We start from the raw sequence: 16,378 nt of genomic DNA, 5'->3' as shown, positions 1-16,378 counted from the left end.
TTAGTCTGTGCAAGTATTTCAGCAAGAAACACAAAACAAAACAAATGCAAAAAAACACATTGTGGTACCTTAAAAACTAATTGCTGTTTTTAAATGTAAGTAATGAAGAAGTGGACAGTGTTCCACGAAAGCTGACATTAAAATATCCCAGTTAGTCTTTGAGGTGCCACAATGTTGTCTTTTTTGTTTTTGTTTTCATTTGTTTTGTTGAAACCCTTTTGCCAGTCCTTATCCTGCCAGTATAGCTGTATATCTTCATTGGAATTGAGGAAGAGAAAGCAAAGTAAGCAGAAGTATTTGTCTTGAATTAATACATATGAAGAAGCATTTTATGAAATACAGTGGGGTCTCTACTTAAGAACGCCCCTACTTAAGAACAATTCCACTTAAGAACAGCTCCATTTGCTAAATTTTGCTTCTCCTTGAGAACAAAAATCCAAGATAAGAATAGGAAAAAAAAAAAAACTTTCCTGCTCTTTTTTTAACCTTAGGTCATCTTAGGGTTAAAAAAAATTCTCCCCCTAGTGGTAGAGTACGTATTAACCAGCTTTGCATTAGTTCCTATGGGAACTAATGCTTCAATGTACGAACGCACCTCTACATAACAAAAAAACAGCCAGAACAGATTAATTGGTTTTCAGTCCATTGCTTCAAAATTAGCTTCGTCAGAAGTGCTTTTAACACTGTTCCCTGACCTAAGGGGAAAAAAAGAAAAAATATCCCCCTCTAGTGGTAGAAGGCAGAATAGCAGCTTCCCATTAGTTTCTATGGATGGAAAAGAGCAGATACAGATTAAATGGTTTTCAATGCATTCCTATGGGAAATGCAGATTCTACATAAGAACTTTTCCACTTGAGAACCACCTTCCAATACGGATTAAGTTCTTAAGTAGAGACCCCACTGTAGAGCTTTTTAGTTCATTCATATCATTATAATATAATTGCATGTGAACTGTATTCAGCATACCACTGTGTAACGTGAATTTGAAAGTTTTCTGCTTCTTCCTACTATAATACCTCAGGATGTTGTGGGTAAATTGAAGAGCTATTTCCTTGAGGCTGTATTTGCATGGGGGAAGCAGGTGGAAGCATGGGACATTATGATAACTAAGTGAAATATCTTGATGTCAGGAGAACTTTATACTGCAGGTAAAATCTGAAAATTTTCCATGGCAATTATTGGTAGCATGTAGGTTCATTATTCTGTCTATTTCACTGGAGTTTGCAGCACCATCCATTATATGCTTATTGTATTTGGATGTAAGGCCCACAGTGGTTAAACCGCTGTACTGCAGCCAAAACTGTGTTTATGACCTGGGGTTCAATCCCAGGTAGCCGGTTCAAGGTTGACTCAGCCTTCTATCCTTCCAAGGTTGGTAAAATGAGTACCCAGCTTGCTGGGAGGGGGGGGGCAAAGTGTGGCCTGCATAATTAACTTGTAAACTGCCCAGAGAGTGCTTGAAGCACTGTGGGGCGGTATATAAGCAGCACACTTTATATTTCTTTGATCATTTCTTTGATAAGTGATTTGAAGATTGACCTTCTATAACCTTTGTTCCTAAATTCTCATTGAATGATAATGTAAAGTAATATATATCAACTTAAAATGCTAGCTGCGACATTGGCAGCACTCCTACACATAACATTAGTTAAATTAATTGGAAGAGCATGTAAAACGTATGTTTTTGCTTCCTCTTCACCTGATTCTGAAATCGTTACAGTGTGTGGTTTGCCACAATCATACAATAGTGATAGCATGTGTCTTAGAATCACTTGAGACTCTATCTCAAAGTCAAACATCGTATCTGTTGTGTAATTTGACTCTATCGTATTAAAACACATTTATTTGGGACTGTAAAGCTAATGAAGCTAGGCTCGTTGGGTTTATGACCTATGTGTTTTAGCAGTGCCAGAACTTTCTTATTTACTGACATTTTTCAATTCATACAGTTTACTGAAATGTCAAATTAAATTAAGTGGGTGAGTTGTTGAATTTTTGTATATCCATTGACAGATTTATCTTCACGTTTTGTTTCAGCTTGCAGCTCTCTGTGATGTGTTTGTGGAAAACTATGTCCCAGGGAAACTGACTGCCATGGGCCTGGGTTATGAAGACATCAACAAGATTGCTCCTCAAATTGTTTACTGTTCAATAACAGGTACTATACTGCGTGTAATGGCTCAGTGGTAAAGAATTTAGAACTTTATTTTACTTTTTATTTTTTATTTTTTTAGAAATGAAGGAGTGTTGTTTTAACAAACTCTGTGTTTTTATTTTTTATTCCCATTCCGACTGGTGGACTGATAGTTGTAAAACCAGAAGCTGTATTCCATCGCTATCCCCACCCCAAGATATACAGATGCAGAGATGAATGCATTCTATCTATGAGATTTGAAAGTAGGGGTGTGCAAAGGAGAGATGGCTAGTGTGCCATCCTCAGCTGATGACAAAAAGGAGTGGACATCTAAGTGTGTAGAGGGGAAAATCACAAAAATAGAGGAGGATGAACTTAAGGGGGAGAAAACCATAGAGATATGCTTGGCAGAAGAGAAGGAGGGAGAAAAGGGGAGGTACAAGATTTGATACTATGGGAGGAGGTTATAAAAGGTGTGGGAGAATAACGGGAATTTAGAATTGAATAGGGCAAGAAAGATGGGAGCAGAAGGGATAGCTCGATACAGACAGACAAGATAGAAGAACAAGTGAATAAGGTTGGTGACTTGTTGAGAGATTTCCCAAACCTCAAGATGGCTGGAGGATTGCTCCCTGACCCATCTATCCCCCTGGAGTAGAGAGAGGGTCGCCAAGCCCCTGGAATGGATGGTTGTGGTTTCCCCCTGAAACCAAGGTGGAGGGAAGAAAGTGATCTGGCCTGGCCCTACATACAATGTCCCACCTCCAGAGGGGGATTGGGCGAGGCATCCGTGTTGTGGGACAGTGTGTGCAGTGAGGAGTACCCCAATGCGACAGATGACAGACCGAGAACGTTTTGGTCCAGCCCCAATGTGAGAGAGGGAGCGTCAGAACCAAAGCTATGGAGTTATAGACTGATGCCTGAGTTGAGCAGTTTTTCTCTCAGCCTTTTTTTCCTCAGTCTCAGTTACTGTTGAGAGCAATCTTAGAGGTAGTGTTAGATTCCGATGGCTTGGTGGTTGGCTGGTATGACCTGGATTAATTAGAAACTAAATAAAGAAAGTAGAGCAATTGAACTTAAGGAGGCAACTTTAGAGGGACAATGTCATGGCCAGAGCTGAGGAATCCCCCAGTGGGAATGAGCCCAACAAACTTGGCACTCCAAAGCCTGATAGGGTGGAGGAGGTGCCTGGTCCTGCAAATTCCAGGAGCCTGAGCCTTGGGGTGGTGAGAGCTCAGGGACTGAAGATGAGGATGAGGTGGAAACCTTGGGATACAGGCCTGGCTTGAAATAACTGGGAGGAAAACAGATGCACCTTCATTCTCCTTTTAATTCCATTTCACCCTTAGTATGGAATTCTTTTTCATTACAGTTCATCCCTCCCCCCGCCACATCAGTACACTCAGTTTTGTGCTTAAAGATTTCCCAGCTCCTGTCATATATCTACATAAATAACAGCAACACCAGTGGCCAGTAGGTGACACAGGCCCGAAATCCAATAGCTGTGACCAAATGTAACAGATCAGTTGAATCATCTGTAGATCAACACTTACATAAACACCATTAATTCAGTGGTCTGCTCTGACTGAGAGTAGCATTTGGATTGAGGTCACAGAGAGCCATTTCAGAGTGGCTCGCAGAGTGTCCAGCTTCTTCACCCATACTAAAGAAAATAGAGACCAAGATGTGACTAGTGCAAAATGGAGCCTCGTGGCGCAGTGGTTAAAACGCTGTACTGCAGCTAAAACTGTGCTCACGACCTGGGGTTCAAATCCCAGGTAGCCGGCTCAAGGTTGACTCAGCCTTCCATCCTTCCGAGGTCGGTAAAATGAGTACCCAGCTTGCTGGGGGGGCAATGTGTAGCCTGTATAATTAAAAATTGTAAACCGCCCGGAGAGTGCTTGTAGCGCTATGGGGCGGTATATAAGTCCAATAAATAAATAAATAAATAAATAAATAAATAAATAAATAAATAAATAAATGAATGAATGAATGAATGAATGAATGAATGAATGAATGAATGAATGAATAAATGAATAAATAAATAAATAAATAAATAAATAAATAAATAAATAAATAAATAAATAAATACAATGTGCCCTGAAAGCTGAACAAGAAGGTTTTTGGTGGTGGAGAAGCTGGGAGAAGTGATGTCAATGGCAACAGTGGCCACAATGGGTATAAATTTGATGGGCTGAGGAAGCTGCAATAGCAGCAGTGCCCCAAGTCATTCTAAATGAGGTGTGTACAGGAGTTGATAGTCTTAAAACTAAGATGATTTGATGGAATTTGATGATTTGATGGAATTTGATGGAAAGCCAGTCAGATTCAGAGTAAAATCAGAGGCCAGAATCAGGGTCTTTCTCTGCCTGGCAGCTGAAATACCTCGGAACCATATTTGTGCATAAGATTGTTCCTGATAATTAGCTCTGAAAAAATTCATTCTGCTTGTTTTATGTTTCTCTGTTATGATGGCTAAACCTGGTGTGTTGCACATATGGAAGGAATTTAATCATTTCTCTAATTGTTAAACGTGTCCAATAATAAGCTCCCAAAAATCCATTCCATAAAACAATGTATCCCAGCTGATCAAGCCTTATGGTTCCCTTTTAGGCCATGTATAAGACGCCCCCATGTATAAGGCACCCCCTTTTCTAACCCAAAATTAAGAAATCTAAGTGGGGCTTACAAATGGAGGGGGAAAGGGATCAAAGCGCTGTAGGATTGCTTTGATCCCTGCTTTCCCCTCAACATGTTTTTGTTCTCTCATCAGCTTATTTCTGTGTATAAGACGACCCTCAATTTTTAGTCTACAGATTTTAGACAAAGGTAGTCTTATACATGGAAAAATACAGTATATTGTTTTGTCCTTTTTTTTTACTGTGTATTATTTTGCTGATCCTAAAGTAGCTGTTGCAAAATGGGATTTTAGAAATGCCTGAAATAAATGCTTTGCCATAGTCATTGAAAATTAATCATTTGAACAATATTCTAAAATATTGAATAGTGTGATTCTGCAGTGACAAAAAAAATTAATGCCATCTAGTGTTTTTGATAGGGGATATTCTGTATAACTTCAGCTGTTGTAACTGTGGTTATAGAATCATTAGGGGGACAGGTTTTTTTAAATCAGATGTTAAAAAGTTGTGATCACCAGAGATAAAGTGTTCACACCTGTCTCTTACAATTTCTCAGTGGAAATAAAAGGGTTAAGCAATGTCTGCTTTTGTCCTGTCATTGGCAAAATATAGTTGAGCTTCATTTTAAGAGTTACCTGCTCCTTTCAGAAATTTTATTAAGATTTGTTTAATTGGATTTCTGCCTTGATAGCACATTGTATACTTCTTATCTCTTAACATTAAGTTGTGTTTTTCTTTTCATGGTTAGGGATTAAAATAGACTTGAATTTGAAATTGCTTCAATGTTCCTACCTGCTCTACTGCCAAAATGTAGTGTATTGACTCAAACTATGAAGGCAAACCCATGTGCAACTACACATGCACAAATAACTGTGCCACTAGGAGCAGCAGAGACAGAGACAGGCAGTTGGGATGTGATCCCCCTTTCTCTTGCTTTCCTAGTTGCCTCTTCATATATAGACTGGTGTTTCTGGGGCCAACTTCACTTCCTCCCACAGACCTCATATATTACAGTATCTTAGTCATACTTGTAGGTAACAACCATCTTTTCTTTTCAAAATTTCCAGATTTTCCTTGCTACTGTATTCCAAAATCTAGACTGACACTCCCTATTAAAAATTGACATCTATGATGCCACATCTTCCTTGACTTTGGGAAGTCAATAGCCTAACAAAAATAGTTTCCTATCATCTTCATCATTTCCTGCACTTAAAGGCATACTTATTTGAAGTTTGTTTATTGAGGAATCAGTATATTATATGCAAGTAGGATCAACAAGCAATGGAAATGAGATTGTAATTATCAGTTTCAAAGTCACATTAAAATTACAGGGAATGCAGAATTATGTGCCTGAAAATCTGGATTATCTTGAAGAAAACATGGACATTGCACTCATAAACTGTAAAAGTGCTCTGTTTTCACTGTAGGCAAGTAAGGATGTGAGACTTGAAGGTGAATGAATTCTGAACATCTCCTGCTGCTTTTGTTCACTGTATTGATTTGCTCCTTTTCAGTATTAAATGAAACCACACATCTGTTAAAATATATTGGCAGAGAGAAAGAGAGAAACTACATTTCTGCTCTGTGAAGGTGCTAACTTCCTTGGCATGAAGCAGTGGATTTTAATACAGATGCTCTTTCTTAGGGTTACTAGAAACCAAATGTGCTTTGATATTTCTGATAATAAGCAGAATCGGTTTCTGATGTCTGTGATATCAGAGGTGACCTGAAAAGCATCTGAGAGGCATTTTTGCCTCTTTTCTTATGCATTTGATGTGTTGTGCAAATAAAATATTCATTTATTTTAGGTGTTCTGCAAATATTCATTTATTGACCAAATGTTGAGAACAGTTTTTATAGAACTTAGAGAAAACAACAAAGGTTATGTTATAGTTTCTTGTGATGAAAACCAAAGAAAATCCTTTATGTCAGCAAAGAAGCCAGTTTTGTTTCTTAGCAGCTTCATATGTAAACCCTCAAATATATTTGTGTTCAGAATTGGCCCAAAAGAGCTATGAAAATTCTATATGCACCACCTGGTGCTACTTTGTTTTCCTTAAAGAATGCTGTTGGGAGTTCCCTGTGTTTCATTCTTCTTATAATCACATTCGAAAAGCTTTGACTGCCAGGACATTTTAATAAATCATACCTTCTCTCTCTGGGTTCCATCTCAGTTGCTCAGGTTGGCTACCATTGTGGCATATCTGTACCCATCTCTTGCTGTGTGGATTATTTGTTTTTTGTTAAGACCAAGCCAAGAACATCTACCTTCTACCTCTTCCATCTTCAGTTATGTATTGTGGGATTTTTTTTAGTCATGATGAATTATGCACGTAAGACATCAACGCTTTCACTTATTAATAATCAACTCTGGTTCTTTTTGTTTTCCTAGTTGATGAAGTGGCTTTTTGTTCTATATTCTATTTGTGCATGGGATATGGAAGGTTAATCTGTATTCCCATATTTGAGAATCCTTTATTCTTTTGAGTGTTTCCTTCTTATTAATCCAAATATCACATCCATGAAAGAGGGTGGGACATGTATAACACTTTAGTGTCCTGAATCTCAGAGATATGCTGACCTGTTTGTTACACATTTTCTTCAACTTTATAAAAATTGTTCTAGTTCTCTCAAGCGTTTGCTTTGTTTCTATATTGTGATTTAGGTAATTGTTAATTGAGCATCCCAGATACAAATATTTCTCTATTTTATCTGTATGTGAGTTTACACTTAATATTTATGTTAATATTTTCTCTACTTATCATCATAAGTCCTCATCACATGTGCTCTCTGCATGCTTAAATAATGCCCCAATAGGACTCTTAAGAGATTGTAGATATAAAACAAAAATTGTGGGGGCACAAGGAACATAGGTTAATGAATGTTCAATGCCAGCTAGTCTGAAACACTGAAGAGCTGCTCAGTGGACTTGGAAGAACAAGGAAAATGCTGTATGGTCCCCATGATTACACAAATGCAAGAGTGAGTGATACCTTGTATTGGACCAATAAAAATGGAAACAAATAGGAAGCTTTTCTGGATGAAGTCCACTTTCTTAGGTGAAGCAAACTGTAGCGAAACGCCAAAAGGTGATGGTATTCCTGCCTGTCCGTCACAGAAGCTCAAGAGGGAGGAGCCAAGGATAGGGCAGGAGAGGCGGAGTTAGAGAGACAGTTGGAAATATGGAATGAGAGTTAGGGTTGAGAAGAGAGAAGAAGTGGGTTAGAGAATTGAGCTGGGAGTGTTCGGAGAGGGAACTGAGAAGGTTAAACAATATTGAACAAGCAGGAATGAAGTTATAAGTACTATAAGAGAGATATTGATTAAAAGTGTATAGCAGTTTGGAATAAAAGCAATTGCCTACATGATCCAATCCGTGTTAATACCTGATGCAGTTTATATGTGATTTACCTTTATGATTTACTTGACAATAAAAGAATATTTGTTACTTAAACCTCTGATTCCTAAGTTCAATAACCCTTAGTTTTGGCTGCACACGTGTATTACATAATTGGTATTAGGAGAATAGCTGGTGGCAGCTAGAAGAGAAAAAAGGCATGATCCGTTTTGAGGGCCAATATAAACAGGGGCTACAAGGATGATAGCCACAAGTGGTGACCAGCGGTGGGATCGAAAGATAATCCAGTAAGCCAAAGACATATGAGTGAGAATCCAGTGAGCAAAAGGGATTCCAGAAAGCCAAAGAAAATGTGAATTTCCTGAGCTTTGGAGACCTAGTAGTCTGGTGCTGTAAGGGCAGGAGTGGGACCCTTGAAAGTGGCTTGGTGAAAAGCTTGAAAGGGACTCCTGACTGCAGACTGGGGAAAGACTAAAGAAAGGGAAAAGCTCTGGAAAATTCAACAGTTCAAGGTTTACCTCAAGATTGTGAAAGATTAGTGGGCTAGCTTTGGCTCCTAGGCTCTAAGAAGGGAGCGCTGAGGGGGCAAAAGCGGAAGCCCAGGGTCAGACACAGATCTGAGAGAACTGGACCAAGCAGAGGGGCTTGGAAAACAGAAAAATAGAAATAAACTGGGTGGCTGGAGGCCAAAAGAAACAGTGTATCCTACAGGGGAGAACGAGGCTAGGTGCCTAAAGTAACAAACTAGCAAACCTAGGCTGTCAAAGGGAAAGCTACTAAATATCAATCAATCGCTCCCTAACACAGAAAAAAAAAACCAGGTCCCTTTTAAAATGAGGATTGTCTATCTGAATCTGTGAGAAACAGATAAACCATGCCTTCTAAGAGAGAGAAATGGTTAACAATGGTGGTATCTGATGGACAAGGGTTACCTTACGCAGAGGAAAACCCTGAAGTAGATGGGCAATAGAAGGCTCAGGAGGAGGATACCTCAGGGAAAAAAGGTGTTAAAAGCCTCCTAGAATTTCAAACATTCCAAAAATGGAAATTACAAATGGAATTAAAACTGAAAGCATTAGTGATCAAAGATGAGCAAGATGCCAGTCAAATGTCCTTTGATCAGAGGAAAAGACAAATAGAGTTGGAAGAGTGGAAATCGAAACAAAAATCCCGGTTAAGACAAATGGAGCTAGATTTTAAGGAGATATTGGAAATAGGGGCAGGGGCTGAGGAAAAAGCTTTACAGCTCAAAGCTGAGGCGGAAAAGTAACCATGAGGAATCCAAATGAGAGTACATTTAATAAGGAACAAAAAGCAGATTCTATCTTGGAACAATGGTCCAGTAACCCCTGAGAACCCCGAGAGGTACTTTGAGGAAAAAAGGCTTTTTATATAGAGAGATCTTAATAAATCCCAGGAGGGGAGGGGAAAACCTTCATAAACAACTAATAATCCCTTTTAAATACAGACAGCAAATATTGGAAAAAGGACACACAGACACCTTTTCTGGTCATTTAGGTATTAAGCTACAAGGACGATCAGCACACAAACCTTCTTCATCGATAGTGAAGAAAAAAATGTAGTGAAGAAAAAAATGTAGGCAAAATTCTAAAAATTGATGATATATGTTTGTGAGAGACAATCTAGGTCTTCTTGAAGCTGGTACTCTAGTGTCTCTGAAGCAAGGCTTGGAATTGTTACGTACCTGCTCTTGAGACCAAAAGGCTGCCTATTACCCTATGATGGCCCCCATCTCATATTGCTTACTGGAAATGTAAAAACTTTCCTTTTAGCTGTGGATAATGCAATGGTATTAAGCAGCTTCCATGTCTCTTATTAAAATAACTATGATAAACAGTATGTTTTAATCTTGAACTGCTGATTTGTTATTCTGACTTGTAAAGGGATTGAGTTAAAAGTGCATAGGTGAGGAATTTGGTAATCTCCTTCTCTCTGTTTTTAGTTAGGAAATTAGAAGGTGAAAACAAGTCAACAACAGCAACAACAGCAGGAAAAAACTTGTGTGAGACAAAGAAATAGCTCAGATTCTCAGCATCCACTCCCTTCACAGCAGCTAGTACTTTGCATAATAAAAAAATCACTCTAAAAAGTATTGAGTAGGAAAATTATCTTTACTTACAGTTGCAATCTTCAGTTACAGTTATAGTCAGCTTTTATACTTATAAAAGAAAGGAAAAAAGAAGAAATTGCAGTCTCAACTGTGTGGGAGACTGAGTTCATCATTAACCCACATGGTTGGACGTCAGGAGCAGAGAGTTCCATGTCTGTCTTGGTTGGACGTCAGAGAAGAAGAGGGAAGAGCAGACAAAAAACAAAAGTGAAGCAAGCAAACAGGAAGAGTGGAGGGACAAGTCAGTGGTGGGGAAAAGAGCTTTGCTAAGTGATTAGGGGCAGAAGCAGTTACTTTAGTTTGTGAAAACTCTCTCTTCTCACTAAAAGCCAGTGTTAGGTTGCATGCAAGATTGTGAGGGGGGAGGAAAGGTTAATCTGGGGCCATTTGTTCAGAACAGAATGTTAGTTTCTATAGTGTGGGAAGGCAGTACACTAAACAAGTGGGCTCTTAGTCTTGATAACATGCAAGGAGAATGTGGGATACTGTGACCATGTGAATGGCAAAGTTGGGAGAAGAAAGGAAAAGAGTTGCCTTACTGCAACTAAGGGCAGTTTGTAAAGAAAATAATGGTCTGTTTATGTAGCTAGTTTGGAATGTGAGAACAATTCATGTTAGAAGAATGACTTGTCTCTAGGGTGACATTGCACCTACTTACTCATAAGCCAGCCATCTTACAAACCTGGAACCTGGAATTCAAATTAGGTCCAAAGTATGTTCGTTCTGGAGTCTGGAATGAACTGAAGCCTAAATTATGTTAAATTTTCTACCATCTGTCTTTGAAATTTCCCTAGTATGGTTTGTGTCTGTTTTGTACTATACAGTGGTGCCTCGCATTACGATGTTAATTCGTTCCAGCGAAATCACTGTAGAACAAAAACATTGTAAAGTGAAATTAAAAAGCCCATAGAAATGCATTAAAACCTGATTAATGTGTTCCTATGGGCTTGAAACTCACCATCCAGTGAAGATCCTACATAGCGCGGCCATTTTCGCTGCCTGTGCATCGAGGAATCCGTCCCAGAAAACAGTGGGTGGCCATTTTTTTAACCCGGCAGCCATTTTGAAACCGCCGATCAGCTGTAGGAAAATTGTCATTTTGCGAGAATCGGTTCCCAAAGCAGGGAACCCATCATCGCAAAGCAAAATTCCCCCATAGGAAACAATGTTTTGCGATCGCAAAAACTTCATTGTTATGCAATTTCATTGTAAAACGGAGCGCTCGTCTTGCGAGGCACCACTGTATATGTTTACCTTTTTTGGAGCGTTCTACTTTTTAATATAGGTCTGGATGTGACAAGGGTTTTTTAGAAATAGTTTTTCATTCTTGTGTGTTTGGCAGCTTTGTAGTTACAAAAATTCTTATGCCTAACTTAATTTTCCTTTTCCTCACGGTAGATCACTGCCTATGTTTTTTAGCTTATTTTGTCAATCTTGATTAAAGAAAGTTGTTGGTTGTTCATAATGGATAAGGTTGATATACAGTCTTGCCTTGATTTACGACCATAATCCATTCCAGAAGATGGACGTAACTTGAAGAGGTCATAAGTTGAAACACCATTTCCCATAGGAATGCATTGAAATGCAATTAATCCATTCCGGCTGAAGAAAAAATTACACACAGAAAAAAATCACTGCAAGACTCATTGGAAATGCGATTAATCCCTTCCGGCTTGGGGGGGGGGGCGAGAAAAGCAATCAAGCATTCAAGACCCACTGGAAATGCACAGAAAACAAATGAAGCTGAGCAGAAATGCACAGAGATCAAAGCGGGCAGGTTGGAAATGCAAAGAAAACAAAGGAAAAAGCAAGGAAAGCATGCAGGACCCATCGGAAATGGGGGAAACAAAAAACAAACAAAAGCCCCAAGACCCATCGGAAATGGGAAAAATACTCTAAAAAACAACAAAAACCCCCAAGACCCATCGGAAATGGGGGAAAAACCCAAACAAACAAACCCCCCAAGACCCATCACAGCACAGAAACATAACCCTCCCATCTCAAAGCCATGCTGCAAAAACACTCAGAACAGTTTTTAAAAACCAGAAAACAGCACCTTACCTTACCAGGTAGCCCGAAGCCTCCCTGCAAACACACACACACGCTCACTCAGAAGCAGAAGCGAGGAAGTCCCAAGCCTCCTCTGACATACACTCTGTAACTGCTGGGGCAAAAGAGCTACAAAGAAGCAGCCTCGTCGCCACCTACAGTTAGAAATTTGAATTTCCTGTCTTTCCCCCCTGCCTTTTTCCATCTGTAAGTGGAAGCTCTGGTCTCAAGCAGAAGCAAAATTTTGCAGCTGGAGCTGGTTGTAACTTGAAATGGTCGTAAGTAGGGACGTTCGTAAGTCAAGGCACCACTGTAAATGGCAGGACACTCTTAATTTGTCATTAAGAAGGAATGTCCAGTTTTCTTGAAGGAATTTCTGGTGATACCCAGTGCATGGTTGCAGAGACACATACACTAGAAATAATTTTGTTTTCTTTGAGAAAAATGCTGTCTCCTTCCACAAGAACAGAGTGAATACCAGAGTATGAAATACATGTGAAAGATTCGTTATTTGCTCATCTTTCCTTCATGATGTAAAGAAGAAGCAGCTAGGAGACATTTCTATTCTGTTTTGTGTATTTTTAAATAAGCGAACATTTTATCTATGCATTGTTCATAATTGACCAAGGTAAAAGTAAAGGTTTCCCTTGACAATTTTTGTCCAGTCGTGTTTGACTCTAGGGGGCGGTGCTCATCCCCATTTCCAAGCCATAGAGCCAGCGTTTTGTCTGAAGACAATCTTCCGTGGTCACATGGCCAGTGCAACTTAGACACGGAACGCTGTTACCTTCCCACTGAGGTGGTCCCTATTTATCTACTTGCATTTGACCAAGCATGCAAATATTTTGCAGTTTGGTATCTCTAACTAAATAGGAAAAGTGTACACAGAAAGAAGAGTATTAGTCTGACTGAAGTACTGACAATTTTGATGGAGTTTCTTTTGAAAAGAACTTCTTGATGGATTGTGTCATTAGAGACTGAGCCCTTAGTGATAAGACATAGATTTCAATTGAACTCAAATTTTCCTACCTGGAGTTCTCATTAGTTTCTTAATTTCCCCTTCGCAAAGTGAGCATCTGTGCATTCAGTTAGACCTGTCCAGTGACAGACTAGTAGATGCATGGATCTTTCTACTCCAGGTCACTTTTAATACAGAATAGAATAAAAGGTTGCCAGGAACAGAAGGCCTATGAGCCTGCTTAACCTTTCATGGCAGGTATGTAGAACTGAGAAAATCTGCAGATCACCTGCACAAAATATGTTTGCTCATCATTGTCCGAGGTGAAATTTAACTTGTCCCTTTCCCTCTCCATTCCAATTTATTTGCTTAATGTTAGTGTTATTTCATATTCAGTAAATGCCATGAGATGATACTTGACATTGTTCTTTAAAGCATGGCACTGTGGGTTAAACTGCAGAAGCCTCTGTGCTGCAAGGTCAGAAGACCTGCAATCATAAAATCGAATCCACCCGAAGGAGTGAGCTCCCATCGCTAGTCCCAGCTCCTGCCAACCTACCAGTTCGAAAGCATGCAAATGCAGGTAGATAAATAGGTACCACCTCGGTGGGAAGGTAACAGCGTTCCGTGTCTATTCATGACCACACAAGATTGTCTTCAGACAAAACGCTAGCTCTATGGGTTCGAAACGGAGATCAGCATCACCCCCTAGAGTCAGACACGACTGGAAAAATTGTCAAGTGGAACCTTTACCTTTACCTAAAATTTTCATAATGTTAAAATTACAATCCCAATTCAGCAAACATGTTTGCTAACTACTAAATTTCAATGGTGCCTTGACTTGCAACCAAATTGAGTTACAACCAGCTCCGGTCACAACATTTTGCTTTGAGTTGCAACTGGCGCTTTGAGATACAACCAGAAAAAAGGCCTCTTTTCCTCATTGTTCCCTCCCTCCCTCCTGTCCTGCCCTTTTTTAAACCTTAGAGGTCATCTTAGTTCTTTTAAAATAGTCTCCCCCTAGTGGATGAATTAACCACCTTTGCATTACAGTGGTACCTTACGACCATTCTGACTTGCATTTCTGTCTTTTCCTCTAGTTTCAATCTTTTTTCAATGATCTCTTTAAATTTTGTCATTTTTCTATTATTGCGTTCCTTACTTTTCCATTCCCTTGTCCACATTTCTATCTGGAGCATGTTAAGCCAAGAAATCTCCTCTCCTCCGAAAATCTCTTTTATATTTCCTTTATCTTTCAACTTCTCCATCCAATCTTTTATCCTATTTATACCGTTGTCTTTTAATATGTTGTTAAAAGGCTTTTTTTTGAGATTTTCTGGAAAGTTCTTTAAATCTACAACCTGGGATAAGGGAGAAATTGATGGGCTCAATACACTCTTAAACTTTTTCCAGCATTCTAACAGGTTTTTGAGGAAGGGGTTAGTGATCGTTTTAATCTCTTCTCCAAACTTTTCTTTAAACAATATACTTTCAGTTTTTTCTTCCTTACCATGCATTTCTATTTCTGACCAAATTACACTTTTTATTGCTTTAAATACTATCTGGGATATGTCTACATTGATTTGCTATGTAATATAATTTTAAATTGGTAATCCAAGACTTCCATTTTTTGTGTTAGATACCATAATTTTTTTATTGATCCTCACTCATTTATATCCATTACAATAACAATTTATCATTGTCTGCCATTCTTTCCATTGTTTTTCTGTAATCTTTATAGGAAGCATCCAAAATACAAAGTTTAATTTAGGAATAATGTTCATGTTACATAATGCTACTCAACCAAACCAGGAAATCTTTAATTTCTGATAATCTTTTAACCGTCCAGTTATCTCTTTTTTCAACCTATCCAAATTTATTTTAATTATATCTTGTAAGTTCCAGGTAATGTTAATCCCTAAATATTTAATACAATTTCCCATTTCCCTTCAAATATTGTTTTCATTCTTCTTTTCTCCTCATCTGAGTGGTTTAACAATAAACATTCTGACTTTCCCCAGTTTACTTTTAAACCCGTTACATCCTCAAATTCCTGTAAATGTGATTTAAGCCTCTCTGTTGTTTCTTTTGGATTTTTAACTATTAATAATCTGACTTTTTCTGAGTTTGTGCAAAGCAGCAACAAGGTGATCTACGGCTTATGTGGTGGAAACCCTGCAACTGTGTGCCACTTGTGTGCAACAGAATTGTGGCCATGAATGTTAAAATAGGAAATGTACTTAAAACTAGTTTTTGTTTATAGACTACTTACTCCATGTCGCTTTTGCTTTGTTTATGGCACACTTTTTAAGAAGGCTGGCTGCCACTGTAAATTGTACTGGAAATTCCAATTTTAATTTTTCCCTCTCTCCCTGTTTCAAGGATATGGACAAACTGGTCCAAAGTGTCAACAAGCAGGCTATGACTCTATTGCAGCTGCTGTCTCTGGCCTCTTGCACATTACAGGAACTGAGGTATGATATTGCAAATGAGACAAAGTGATTCTGTTGTGTTTTGAAAGTTTCCTGTCATGGCACTTAATAATGAAAGGATGGATAAGAATCATCTTGATATGCTATAATTGTACCAAAAGTCCAAAATGTTATGTTTATTTCAGGATTATTTTAAAAAATCACAAGCAGGCAACTTCCGTACCACATAAAAATGTGACAAACATCAAACTCATAAGGAGATACCTGGAGTTACAGGAGGATCCCCAGTTGTCATACTAATAACTCAGAACTGCATTCTGTGCTCTGAACAGACTTATAGGGCATTCAGTATGAGATATTTAAGGAGTGATTTTACCGGTTCCACTAGTGTAGGATAATCAGCATCTTTAAGTGTCAATGAATTATAGGAAGCATGTAACCCAAGAGCAAGACTTCATTTCCACTCATCCATTAATTCACTTAGTGACCTTGCATAGTCTGCCGACTGAGGGATATTCCAGTTTATTGGGCACATTATTGAAATACAGTGGGCCCTCGACTTACGAACGGCCCTAGTTGCGAACGTTTTGGGTTATGAACCCGATCTAATTGCAAGTAGCAGACCCTGCTTGCGAACGCAGATTGAGTTACGAACCCAAAAGGCTTCCTCTGACGTC

At 38.8% G+C, this 16,378-nt stretch overlaps 1 protein-coding gene across 7 annotated transcripts in view; it reads left to right on the top strand.

Annotated features, from left to right (window-relative positions):
• SUGCT (succinyl-CoA:glutarate-CoA transferase) overlaps positions 1-16,378 on the top strand; it is a 506,744-nt gene that overhangs the window by 18,927 nt on the left and 471,439 nt on the right. For all 7 annotated transcript variants that reach the window (XR_012088437.2, XM_073003757.2, XM_073003763.2 and 4 more), the window contains 2 exons: positions 2,038-2,158; positions 15,652-15,743. Coding sequence is in view for 6 of the 7 variants with exons in the window: in XM_073003757.2 (XP_072859858.2) it covers positions 2,038-2,158; positions 15,652-15,743 (213 nt within the window). In the remaining variant the exon portion in view is untranslated. The remainder of the gene's footprint in view (positions 1-2,037; positions 2,159-15,651; positions 15,744-16,378) is intronic.

The sequence above is a fragment of the Pogona vitticeps genome, chromosome 6 (assembly GCF_051106095.1).
Source record: "Pogona vitticeps strain Pit_001003342236 chromosome 6, PviZW2.1, whole genome shotgun sequence".
Classification (NCBI taxonomy): Eukaryota; Metazoa; Chordata; class Lepidosauria; order Squamata; family Agamidae; genus Pogona; species Pogona vitticeps.
Note: the sequence above shows the minus strand (reverse complement) of the source record. Positions and strands in the feature narration are given on the sequence as shown.